The 14527-nt window shown below is 33.4% G+C and overlaps 1 protein-coding gene across 1 annotated transcript; it reads left to right on the top strand.

Annotated features, from left to right (window-relative positions):
- The first annotated feature begins 10120 nt into the window (after positions 1-10120).
- On the top strand, positions 10121-13404 carry LOC149772905 (uncharacterized). The gene is made up of 4 exons (XM_089947134.1): positions 10121-10259; positions 11349-11430; positions 11885-12099; positions 13270-13404. Exons 1-3 carry the CDS (start codon positions 10149-10151, stop codon positions 12067-12069), a joined length of 378 nt encoding a protein of 125 aa, XP_089803260.1. The 5' UTR covers positions 10121-10148; the 3' UTR covers positions 12070-12099; positions 13270-13404.
- The last annotated feature ends 1123 nt before the right edge of the window (positions 13405-14527 follow it).

Below are 14527 nucleotides of genomic sequence, written 5' to 3' on the forward strand. Positions count from 1 at the left end.
TACATGATATATATATATATATATATATATATATATATATATATATATATATATATATATATATATATATATATATATATTGCTCTTGAATTTCTATGTCAGATTATTATTTCCAATATGCTGATCAGACATTGCTAAGTTCGCAGCCATAACCAGTTTTGTCTGAAAGTTTTAAAATGGAATGAGTAAAGCTGGCTACATCAAAGTTTATTTTCATGCGTTGCCCAAACAATAAACATTAGAAAGAGTGTTACTGTATATCTTTTGGCCACCTCCCTGTATGTCCCTGGATGCATACATAAAAGTGATAATTACAGTAACAGTTACTCTTCCGAACTTTACTAATACCAGCAGTTCAGGACCCCTGATTTATGTTGTCCGAGGGTTGGTAGGGATGCTACAAGCATAAGGATTTAGTTCTGGTCAGCTGCTACCAGTATTATCTGTTTATTATGTGCACCTATTTTTAAGTTAGCAGATGTCTCATATACTTAGAGATAACTGTATAGATTTCATTTTAAAACTTCGTACAACCACCAGTGATTTAAAGTCTTTTTGTGAGATATTTTCACGGATTTTATGTATAATTACGGGCATGCATGTCAGCATTCGATACTGCACTGTTTCTGTTACTTCAATCCATTTGCTCTAAATGTGCCTTCGAAACCACCGTTAATAGTGAATGAAATAAGTAACTAGCGATAATTTAATGGTATATACAACAAGAAAAACATTTAGTGTCCTATTTTACTCGTCATCTGGCAGAAAAATTACCAGGTTCCTGATTAGAAGACACTGCTAAAACAAAACTTCAATTGCAAAATCATTGCTTATGTCATGACTCTAGGTCCTCAAATATTTAACAAAGCGAAAATGAAACCAACTCTTGAAGTAATTTAAGAATACAAAGCGACAATTCGAAAGATGCTTACGGTATTGTTAATTAAACGCAAAGTAATCCTAGATATCCTATTGCAAGTCCCATAAATGTAGAATGTTCCGAAGGAATTCCAACAGTATTGAATATTCTGATATAACTCAAAGATGCAGACCAGTATGACTATGAATTATATAAAAATAATTACAAAGTAGTGTATTAATAATGAATGGGCACTTTAGTAATTCCAGTAAATAATTTAAATAGTTCCTCTTGAAATATATTTTAGCACAACATACACCCTGATCCAAGATTTATCCCAGAGACGGGCCTAAAATAGGAATGAAATATCAAATCCCTATTTATTGGCATTTGCACTTAAACAAGATGTGAATCATTCCGAAAAATTCCAGTCTAATTGTAAACAACTCTTTTCGTTGAACTGAAACACTATGTTAACCTTTTTCTTTACAGCTTGTAATTGCGGGCATATGTTATCTATGTAAACATTATGTTTGGGACAGGTACAACTAAATTAATTGAATAATTATCTGTTCTATCTCTATCAAGATTCTCTTTTCACGCCTAATTTCTGGTACGACTCTAGGTCGTACAGAAAGAAAATGAAAAGAAATTTAAGTAAAATCAATAAGCAATTTATTTCTCTACAATACACAGTGAAAATTTAAAACACACTTAAGGCATCATGAATTAAAGTCCAAGGAGATCTAAATGTACAGTTACAAGTAAAAAATATGGAATATTTCCAATGAATTCCAATATTATTGAATTTCCTGATAGAAAAGAATGGTGCAGTCCAGTATGTGTTTGAATGGGTTCTCAATAATACCAAATAAGTAGTATATCAGTCGAAAAGTGAATGAATAATTACATAATTACAATATTTAATGTTTTAAAATAAATAATTCCTCTCGCATTATATATGGATGCGGCTGTAAACTCCTATCCAAACTGCTTGACATAAAACAGGAATGGATTCTTTTTTAATCAATTCCCTGTTTATACATTTGTTCACTTGACTTTGATGAAACTCATTCCAACGGAAACGTTCAGTCTACTTGTAAATTGCTTTGTACTCAAATGTGATGTGAACCTCCTATTGAGAACTTGAATTGATATCCACTTGTTCCTTTCAGATTTTCACTATTGGTCAGAGGGTTGACGAGGTAGAAGAGCTCTTGCTACAACAACAACAGGATCGATGTTAAGAACCAGTGCAGCATAAATTCATGTGTTTTATGTGTGTCTGCAGATCTTTCTCAACATTGTCTTTTTTCTTTAAAACTAAAACACGAGCCTTCGTATTTTCATGTTTTCAAAAATGTTTGAATGCTTCTCACTTTTTTAATAAAAGAATAGAACAATTCCTTAAGTTAAACGTTTAAAATTTTATATAATTGTTTATCTCTTTTACCATCCTTACCTATGTGAAAGTTAGCGACATTGCCTGAACGATGATAAACAAGATAGAACAAATCGAATTTTAAGGAGCATGCCCGTAGAAATGTTGCAAAAGCGGTGAGAAGTCCACGTTATTCGCATTTGAGAGTGATTTACATAGCCAATGAAGATGAACTTGAAATGTGATGATGGTATGAAAACGTAAATGTGAATTGCTCACGAACGTGCACATTTTCATTCTGTCGACAAAGTATAATTGTTAAAATTTAACAGTTACAGTAACTAACGCGGAATATAGCAACCAAACCTGTATCATTTATATGGTAGAAATACCTGAATCAAAGCAACTGGTACCATTTTACTTAATATTGTCTCAAGTACATTGTTTAGCAAGGATCCTCTTGATGCACAGTGACTCATGTCCCTAGAATTATTAATGCAATAAATTAACCGAAGAAATTGAACTTCTCATTATGTGACGCAAAGAAAATGCCCATTTGTGTCGAGAACATGAAATAACATTTTCCAGTAAATGTGTGCACATAATACAACAGTAAAACTGAATAAATATTGAATCCTTCATTATAATTTCAAGCATTCGAGTTAGGGCAATATTAATTTCGGTATGCTGTGAAAAGGAACAGGTTAAAGTGCCAGTGTACTCATGCTCAGATGAGAAGTGTACGTAGAAAGTGTCAGATTTGTCTCAGTCTCTTTGATCGATAAGCAGTAATTGACTGACATTTGTCCAATGAGTATTTAAAAGGGTTACCTGTTCAGCGTTTTTGTTTTGTGGTCAAGCGCACTTTGGATCGTCTTCACCTTATCGAATGGCAATATCATCATGTGTTTTTATTCTTAGTTTCTTTCATAAAAGAAATATATTTATTATAATGTCTGAATGCAAAGTTCACACGAAAGACCCGAATCCTTGTAAAACGTGGAAACTAAATGGAGAATTAAAAGCACAGTCTATCTCACCAGGAAAATCAAGTTTCACTGGGGGATTTGTGGTGATTTCTATATTTCTCCTTCTTATATACTCTATAAATTGTCCTTTTTGACCACTTCTATTTAAAATACCCAATATCGTGTGATAATGAATCAGTTCAATTGCGTACTCTTGTCATATAAATACGTTCCATGTAAGGAATACAAGCCCCACCCACTGTAAGAACTAAACTGGCTGGTAAACAAACGTTGTTGGTCGTCAACTGTCGGAAGACACTATGTTAAAGCTGAAATATTACTGTTTGATATCAAACTAAATATTGTAATATTTGTTTAAGTAACGATACCAGTAGTATTTTGTTTAAAAAATATTGAATTAACCAAGATAGTTCTTATTTATATTGATTTGTAACTTTTAAGTTTTAAATTTTCAAAATTTTCAAACAAAGTTTCATCTAAATTAATGCCTATTTGTTTCTTTGCTTAAAATTTTTTTCTCTATTTAAAATTACGTAAAATATAAAACATTTACAAACATTATGCTGTTGAATGAATGAACGCACCGGAATGTCACCGGTGATGAAGCTCTTATACGTCTTTTGCTCTAGATAAGACGATTCCTCAACGAATACACACCGTTTACACAATAATACATGGTTCTCATACCCATCATTTAAACACGAAGAAAGTGCAAAATTATTTCCATGTAATTAAACCGTGTAATCGGATGACATCATACTGCGTGTGCAGAAGCATCTCTGCCTCATAGACGGATAAGGTAAACGTCATATGTTAACTATTAAAATCATGATGGAAAAAAAAAACTCGCATGTCGCCACAATCAATCTCAATAGTGCTTAATAAATTACGGATTATTTGCAAGGGGATATAAAGAAACGAATAGAGTGCCAAAGCAAACATAAATCAACGACTTTACCCAAATTAGATGATAAACAACATTGGTAATAAAAACTTTACTTTCAAAGTGATCATAGCATATGCCATTTATTTAACTATTTTCTAAGGTAAATATGTATGGAATAATGCCGCCAGCCAAATATAAGGAGTTTTTTTTAAATAGCCTAATTGTTTCGAGAGGGATCTTTCCTTGATGTATTTCTGTTTCGTTCGTCTTGTTTGATCTTGTATGTTTCCTACGCCTTAACTGAAAATATACACTGAAATAGATCTGATATTATAGTTAAAAAGTCAAATACTTATTTAGAACGATAAAATTCTAAAAACATCCGAATAGGTGACTGACCCTTTTCCAGACCTTCATAATTACAAAAGAGACAACATCACTGAAGGCTGATCATTCTTTAACAAAACTTGTAAAATGAGTTTAGGGTCATGGTAGGATATAGTAACACTACTTTGTATCCAGGAATTTGACTACGAAGGATCGTATTCACTATGCACCTTGTATGAGTCACCAGATCCCATGTTTTCTATTGAGTCCCGATTCATATTCTACCATATTTACCCGTTATAACATGCACCCAGATTGTTAACCGCATAGACCCAGCCATGTTGTCACGTCACAAAATGGCAGATCAGGTTGCGTCGCGTGTTCAGTATTTTGCCAGGTTATATGTGCCAGTGCATCTGGCTCTACTCAATTCCAGTAGGGTACACCTTATACAAGAGAGAATGCTGCTTCAAGAAAAGGCAAGAAAAATCACAATGTCTTTATCCTTATTTAAAAAGCTTTGGAAATAAACATAAAAGAACACCCTTTCATCTGCATGCTTCGTTACCTTTCGGCCAGTTTAAAATCATTGCTGATATAGTCTTCTTTACATGTTATTTTCCTTATTTATTATATACCAAAAGGCAGAATTTAAAATTGTGCTGCCCATGCAAAGCCTATAGAAAATGAAAACGACTTCTATGATTACTACGCAAATCCAGGTCACTCACTAGATATGAATGATAAATAACGAAAGCAAACATTCAGGCTGTTTAAACCTCCGTTAATCTAAGAGTATATGCACAAACAAAATAAATTTTGTAGAGCTGTTCCCACTTTAATACGATTCTGGATTTAGTCTTTTCACTTTCATCATTGGCAAACTGCTACGTAGTCACCAGTGTCCTGCATTTTCTAAAATAGTAACAACTTTCATGAGAATTAGATATGATTTTTCGTTGACCAACACTTTTTGAAATGCATACCTCATGTTTTAATTCTTCCGCTGCGTATTATTTTATTATTATTATTATTATTATTATTATTAATTTATCCTCTGTTGTCAAAACCTATGTATTTCATAATTCAAGAGAGAGAGAGAGAGAGAGAGAGAGAGAGAGAGAACATTATTTGTTACACCTGTAATATTCGTCTCAAAACGCTGGAAAATCAGCTCCATTCTTCTTATTCTTTTACTCTTTCATGAGAGACCCAATCTTTTCTGCGTAGGAGTAAGTGATCCTATATATATATATATATATATATATATATATATAGAGAGAGAGAGAGAGAGAGAGATGCCTGCGCAATACAACAAAGCAATACGTTGCATAAGGACAATATTTTTGTTGATAACGTGGATATTTTAGCTTACTGAGGCACTGTCATGCAATTAAACAAATCGATCCCAATAACATTGTTAACATGAACTCGTCTGTATTCGTAAACACTGACCATACTATCTTTCTCTGTTCTCACTCGATACCTCATTTATTTAAGGCATCATTCAAAACTGATCAATAAAACAAAATAAATAAACAAGGAAAATTAAAACAATAACAAGAAACTAATTAAGAAATGTATACCAAATGGAATTGTTCCACAAAAGGTTGTCGGAAGCAAAAATGTCTGTTGTTCATCTTGTCTTTAGAGGTAGCGTAGATAAAAGAATATATTATTTAACTCCTGTTGCACTGCACGTTATTTTCAACTATCGCCTACACCCAAAACCCAAAGAGAAATTCCCAGGAAAATATATCCTTAAAATGGAACCTGTGCAGTTGTTTTAAAACATAAGAATAACTATGTTAACAAATTCGATGAAATTATTTTGAGACAGAAACCTTAATGCTACTGTACAGTTTTATACTTTAGCGTAATTTGTGGAATCTTGCACTCCCACGAGGTAATCTTTGCTTTGTGACACCTGTCATCCACCCCAATTAATTTGTCCTTACCCCGCCCAGGACCGGCCTTAGGCCTCACCTTTTGGTCCCGCTCTTTAAGGGCACCGCTCGACAATTGACAAAATAATTAAGTATACTGCTAGTAGAGTCTTGCATACCTATAAGGTGACCCCTCCCCCTCCAAGGATGTTTATAAGTAGAGACACTGAGTTGCAGAGTAAAGCTAACGGACATTATTTATAGTACCCTTAGCAAGCAACGCCATCAGGTTTTACAATTTTTGAGCAGTCAATTTGAAAATGTTTGAAGTGACAAAGCAGTCGACAATTTACCGGTGTTGTAATGTGCAATTTTTAATGATTATTAAAAGCATTTATATCTAAAATTTCATCCTATCAATTAATTCACCGAAAGCTGCATTTAAAATATGATATAAAACAAGTGTTTGACGCACTTTCAATTTTAGTACAATGAGGTCGGAAACACACCATTTTCAGCGTCGGATTTGTTAAGGCCGATATCACCGCCATTGGTTCAAGTCTAGGATGATTGAATAGAAAGGGCTTGAAATGGTGTGGCTGTAACACATGTGCCAATTGATGGCACAGTAACATTATCTGTCCACATGCTCTGCAGAATTGGTAAACTGTACTAGTTGTGTATATTTCTGTTCGTCCTAAAAGTTCTGTTACTTTTGTGGACACCAGTATTAAAATGATGTAGGTAATTATTTATGTATGCACTGCTTGCCATAGAGGTTGCCTGTACAGACACGTTTAAGAATTTAGTTTTGTCCTTGAAATGCACTGGTTCTATTACTTCAAAAACTCCATGTGCAGTGATCCATACTTTCTTTGTTTGACCTTTTCATTGGTTGTTAAAGATATTGAGGTTGTGGGTTAGAGAAAGACTTTCCAAAAGTACATGACAAATGAGGCGCGTAATCCGGAGTATTTGAATATTCCTTATTATGTTTTCACTGAATTTGATTAGTTTGACCACCAACTAATGGATAGACTGTTCACTTAACAGTTTTAATTTTCACCAAGAATGTGTTAGATATTCACTAATGTGAAAAATAGTTTCACTTTGAAATTTGTTATTTCTGCCAAGTTTTCACGTGTTTGTCCCTTTTCATCGCAGTTAATTGAAGAGGGGTAATTTTTACCAGCTATCAGAAACTCAAGTGCAAATCGTTCTTTGATTCATTGTATGTCAATTTAATATGCTAGTTGTTAGAAAAGATGGAACCTGTTCTTGCGTTGCAATACGAAGTCAGATTTAAATGGAATTCCATTATGCTAATGTTGTTTTGAAACTCAACATGCCCATCATTGACCATATTGTACAATCCTCTCATCCAAGTTAAAGCCTCTTAAAGGTCTCACACCAATATATTCAATACCTCGCCACAATGATTTAATATTACCCTTAGGTAGAAACCATACAATTAGACATACTACGTTTAAATAGAAACTACATAATTAGACATACTGTACTTAAATAAAAACTAAGTAATTACTATACTGCATGTATTAGAAACTAAATAGTTAGATGAACTACATTTAATTAGAAACTTCGAAATTATGCATGCTACACTTAGTGGAAACCATGCCATTAGACTACTATAGCTAAATGGAAATTACATATTTATACATACTACACTTAGTAGAAACCACGCCATTAGACTACTATAGTTAAATAGAAATTACGTATTTATACATACTACAATTAGTAGAAACCATGCCATTAGACTACTATAGTTAAATAGAAATTACGTATTTATACATATTACACTTAGTGGAAACCACGCCATTAGACTAATATAGTTAAATAGAAATTACGTATTTATACATACTACAATTAGTAGAAACCACGCCATTAGACTACTATAGTTAAATAGAAATTACGTATTTATACATATTACACTTAGTGGAAACCACGCCATTAGACTACTATAGTTAAATAGAAATTACGTATTTATACATACTACAATTAGTAGAAACCATGCCATTAGACTACTATAGTTAAATAGAAATTACGTATTTATACATATTACACTTAGTGGAAACCATGCCATTAGACTACTATAGTTAAATAGAAATTACCTATTTATACATACAACACTTAAATAGAAACTATATAATTAGACATACTAAGCTTAGAAACTATATAATTAGACATACTAAACTTAGAAACTATATAATTAGACATACTACACTTAGAAACTATATAATTAGACATACTAAACTTAGAAACTATATAATTAGACATACTAAACTTAGAAACTATATAATCAGACATGCTAAAATTAAAAAAAAACTACATACAACATTAAATGGAGACAATATATTCAGATATACTATACTTAAACATTAATTACGTTATTGGAAATTCTCTATTAACTACAAACTTCATACTACACTTAAATAGAAACTACGTGATTAGTCATACTACACTTAGAAGGAACGTAATTAGACATACTACACTTAAATAGAAACTGTGTAATGATACATACTACCATTAAAAAGAACCTGTATACTTCGCTTAAATAGGACCTCCTTGATTAGACATACTAAAACTAAATAATAAATACGTAATTAGACATACAACACTTAAACAGAAGGTACGGAATTAGACATATTACACTTAAACAGAAGGTACGTAATTAGACATACAACACTTAAACAGAAGGTACGGAATTAGACATATTACACTTAAACAGAAGGTACGTAATTAGACATACAACACTTAAACAGAAGGTACGTAATTAGACATATTACACTTAAACAGAAGGTACGTAATTAGACATACTGCACTTAAATATAACTAGGTAATGAGATATAGTACACTTAGATATAAATAACGTAATTAAATATGATGCATTTATTACAAACGACACACCATGCTTAGATATAAACTACGCAAATAGACATACTGTACATTAGTAGAAACAATTCATTTAGACATAATACACTTAAATAAAAAAACAGGAATTTACTGGGAATAAAGTGGGATCTCTTTAATGTATTAACATTCGTCTTCATACATTATATCTATACGCACAATTCTTGTATATGAAATATACATCTGTTTTTGTCGTTATAAAGTGCTTTGCTGTGAAAATATGGACAAGTTACAATTTGGTTGTATTTACATTTCGTATGCCAATCCGAATGTATTTATCACACACACACACACACACACACACACACCCTACTGACACATACCGTTTCCATTGTGTGCCACATTGTACGTATGAGTGATTATAAACAATGTTGGATCTTGGCAGGCAATCTCGTTTGACATTTGCTGCTATCAATATTTCCGGGCGTATAGCTCGTAGTGGTCCTTTTTTCTTTTTTTCTTGAAGCACAAGTAATCGCTGAATAGGCGTGCCATCACGTGAAATGATTCTAAAAAGAATCTGTTATAATTGATAAAATTTACCCTTTTGGTGCACGGAGGAAGAACTTGACTTGCTATATACATGGTTTAAATATTAATTCGGTAATTCTTGATAATTTGATTTTATCATAGTACTTACTTCAGTTTTAATATTCAGTCAATGCATGCCAATTATTATGTACCCTCTTGTCATTATTCGAAATGAAATAAACACTACGTGTAATATAAGTGTCGTACGGTATGATGTTAGGCAAACCATTCCGTAGCACTAAACGGACGAAGTGGGCAGTGCGGGTATATAAAACCGAGGCCACACCCGGAGTTTTCATATCTCAATTTACCTCGACGACAGCAATTCGTGTGCAGAGATAAGGAGAGAGATAAGACTATCATGATGAAGCTCGTTCTTGTAGTATCATTCCTGGCTCTAACTGCTGCTTTGCCTTACCAAAGAGACAACATAGTGGGTAAAGGTTCAGGTCAAGGTGATCCTTTTAAATTAGTAAGTACTTTTATAGTTCGTAACTTACTATCTCTTCAAAATGTTGATACACCATCCATCAATAGATTTGAAATGTACATTTTGTACTTTTATCGTTGGTACGACTAACATTTTGCCATTAAGGTTTTACGTAACATTAGTACTTTTAATGTTGGTACAGCTAACATTTTGTCATTAAAGTTTTACGTAAATATTGGTACTTAAAGTTTTATCTTCACTGGAGCTAAAATTGCAGACTTTGCTTAAGAAAAGAAAGAACATAGAAGGAATTGTTGAACAATGAAAATATATTACTATTATTACCATCTTGAAATATTATACTGATCAATATTATTAAATGCAAAGAGAATTTATATAGTAACAATTTGCCGTTCATTATTTCATCTCCAGAAAATATTGGAACGCACTGTCTGACTACCAAGATATCATGTGAAATAAACTACGGTGTTTTCCATTTGATTATTCGTCATACAAGCAAATCACAATACAAGCACTGTAGGCCAGTTTCGCACATTAACTGTATGCAGACCAAATGCATTTAAGTCAATCATTTCTCAAAGCCAAACGTAAAACACATAAGCTCTGTTCGGTGTCTGAGATGAATTGTGCCCGACATAAAACATGATCTACCTATCTAAAAAAACAAACAATTAACGCAATCCAAATGGTTATATGTATGTATGTGTGTATGTGTGTGTGTGTGTGTGTGTGTGTGTGTGATTTGGATTTTTAACGTAGCCTTAACAATTTTTCGGTCATATTGCTACGATGTCTGCGGTGTGGCAGTTTATAGTGATGCCTAGGACTGGGACATCATGTCGCAGACATGTAGCATTATGTCCCACCCAGACAAATTATCCTGATAGCATGCCGGCCAGTCCTAACACTAAACTCGTAATGCTGAGCGCCAAGCGTCGGAGCTGTTAGTACCAATTTTGTAAGTCTTTGGTATGATTCGGTCGGGGATCGAACCCATGACCTCCCGCATCCGAGGCAGATATGTATGTATGTATGTATGTATGTATGTGTGCAACAGTGACTCGTGCAAATTTCATGTTTTAACTATAACACAAAATGTTCTCGCTGTAGATTTTTGGTGCACTGATATACCTGAATCAAGGCATTGAATCCCTAAACCAAAGGGTTGGTGAGTTGGAAGGACACGTTGGAGGTATGTATAGTTCTCTAGTCACTCAGTTACACACACACACACACACGCGCGCGCGCGCGCGCGCGCGTAACTAAGGCAGCATCAATACGTGAAGAATGGGAAAGACTCATTACGAAACGTGTCTCCACTGGGTGGCTGGTTATTTTGACAGATATGCATACAGATAGATTACGAGTATTGCATAACATTATACTGAAGGTTTTCTTGAATTATTTAATTGTCGATAATAACGGAAGATATAACACATTATTGATATTTCGAAATTTGCAGTTAATCTAGCCAATTTCGAAACTTCTAAAAATATAAATAGATGACATTAGACATGTTAGCTATAAAAGACACATTCGTTTTTGTATGCGTGGGGAATTTTTAACACGAATAGGCAATATGAACAGTATGATAATTTTTTTATTCCAATACCGTCTTAGCCAATGAAAATTTATACCATTGATAGAAATTCAAGACCAGCTATCGGGCCTGGGTGGACAAGAGCCTATTCCAGATGGATCTGGCAATCAAGAACCACCTCCAGTCGCGCAGGAACCAGTACGTTCTGATGAAATAGCTGTTCGCATGCTTCTGCAGAAACTTGAATCTCGTCTAGCAGAGAAAAAACGCGAACAGAAGCAGATCAAATAAACAGGTTTAACGAGACAACGGATGCGAAAGGTAAATATAATAATATATTTGGATCAGCCATTAATTAGGTTAGATATTTTTTTCCCACGCGCATTCTTGTTAACATCTTCACTCAAACAATATTTTGTCTCCGTCATATACATTTAAATAAATTACGTCACTTTAAAATGAAAACGTTATCATTGCTTATATTGTTGTCTTCATTTTATATCTGTTTATGGTCCTACAACTCAACGTTTGAGCTTTTGACACAGCTGGAATCGAATCATTTCATATGCACGTGTTATCCTAAATAAAATATTAAAAATATATGGATTACATAGTATGCGTCCAGGGAATAAATATTCGAAAATGCATAACATTTATGATGACTCTCTAAGGACGTATAGCTGGATCCCCGAAGGGTATCGTTAAAAGCTTTGGTTCTTGATGGTTAACATGGTACAGTAGACTACACTAGGTTCTTCTCGTGAGCTATAACTACTATTACTTTGTGTGTAACATTCGTTGTATCTAAGCCTACGTATTATCCAGTCTACCGGACTGTGTACTTTGGTTCCTGTATATTATTTTACTATAAGCCAGTGAACAAGATATACGAATTAGTTTATATGTGTACCTTATGACAGGAAATATGGGCTGCAAAATATGTATTGCCTGATATTCAGACTAGATGTAAAATTAATCTAGATATTACAATATCTGCCTGTTACATTCACTTCCATTTGTAGACCAGTTTAGACCCACGGATGATTCATTGATGTTCTGACTTTAAACGTTAAAACATGCTTTCTTTTTTTGGAATTTGTTATATTTTTAATCCTAACGAAATTGGATGGTGAATGCTATGACGTCTGTGAAGATACTGTTTTTCATCAGCATAAGAACTTGCATGGCCGACTGATGCCCACACTTTATGTCGCAGCCATGTTGGTTCTGTATCGTGCATATTAAAGATAGCATTTTCCGAAACTATTTGTTTTATATGTTTACTATACCCTATAGATCTAATATAGAAACCAAATTATGTCTGCATATATTGTTTCAGGTAGAAAATTTAAATGTTTTGTTTTGAATCAGAAAAAGCTGTCATACATCTGTATTTTTACTACATTATTGCCGGCCTTTTAGCTTCATAAATGTATGTTCGGTTTCTTTTTATTCAAGTGATGAATAATGAAATATTATTTATACTTGCAGGAAAAATGCAACAACAAAGAATTAACCAATAGGACACAAGACACAATGGCATAAATATCATTCCATTGAAGAAAATATCAAAAACACCAAATATGTATCATTTATTGTTAAAGTATGAGAGAATTTAAGTGCGAAATAGAGCATGAATGACTTTTCAGATATTAATTCTTACAAGGATTGCTCCCCGAAGTTGTTTTTCTTCAAGAGTGATTTCTTAAACTTGTAATAAAGATAATAAACGATAGTGTATTTTGAACTTTTTTGTACGTATTCCTTACCACTATAGTACATATCAAGAGAGAAGACTGTTCGGCGGATGTGTTAAGTACACAAATCTAGGCGCACATGATTTAACCGACAAAGCATGAACAAATTTAGGGCAATGAGAATATATATACTACGCAGTTTCACAAACAATAACAAATCATTCATGAAAATCAGGATTTAAAGGCAGGCAATACATTACTTTTCATTTATCCCATTTGGAATTGTTATGGTAAAGGATAAAATACATTGATATTTGAATGTTCGTCAGAGAAAAATATATGGCCAACCGTCTTCCTTATCGATATATTTGCCCCTCCCCAACAAAATAAGTACACACTGCGCACACTAAGTCTTCTTACGCAGTATCTAAATAATATGGTAAGATTCTCCAATATACTTTCTACTAATCCTAGTGCCAGTGCCACTTTAAAAATCTAAGGGAGCCTAAATTTGGCAATATTTTTCAACCGTCTGATACACGTTTAGTTTACGAGTATATATTTATTGCAATTTTAATGGCTGCTGCTATTTATCTTTGAGATATATAACGTTGGTATTTGACAATTAATTTCTTTAATAAGTTTGCACAGCAAACCTATTCTTAAAATTAGGAAAGAAGAAAGAAGACGCACGATTCTCTTTTGTCAGGCCCAAATTCATAAATCGTACTTCAAAAGCCTATAATTCTTTCATTGATATGCCATTCATTTTACCTTTAAATAATGAAACACATTTATTGATAGACTTAATCAAGGTGCTCCAGCTGATGCCTCATGCTAATGAATTTAGACGTAACATCAAAGTAACTAGGCTGTACTTTCATTGTTTGGCAGTCTAATTTAAAGAGGGTATCAAAATCAATCTAACTCTAACCATGACCACAGTCATGGATGGCAGTCAAAACCATCACATGTGCCTCCCGACTCCGATTTAAGATCAAAGATAATGTCTCCCAAATTCAACCGCTGAGCCCGTTGGCTCCTTGGCGTCG

The sequence above is a fragment of the Sinohyriopsis cumingii genome, unplaced genomic scaffold (genome assembly GCF_028554795.1).
Source record: "Sinohyriopsis cumingii isolate HCF-2022 unplaced genomic scaffold, ASM2855479v2 utg000974l, whole genome shotgun sequence".
Taxonomy (NCBI): Eukaryota; Metazoa; Mollusca; class Bivalvia; order Unionida; family Unionidae; genus Sinohyriopsis; species Sinohyriopsis cumingii.

Coding starts and splice junctions, on each gene's coding strand:
- LOC149772905 (XM_089947134.1), top strand. CDS start 10,149: ATGATGAAGCTCGTTCTTGTAGTATCATTCCTGGCTCTAACTGCTGCT. Junction 10,260..11,348: donor AAGGTGATCCTTTTAAATTA/GTAAGTACTTTT, acceptor TTCTCGCTGTAG/ATTTTTGGTGCACTGATATA. Junction 11,431..11,884: donor GTTGGAAGGACACGTTGGAG/GTATGTATAGTT, acceptor TACCATTGATAG/AAATTCAAGACCAGCTATCG.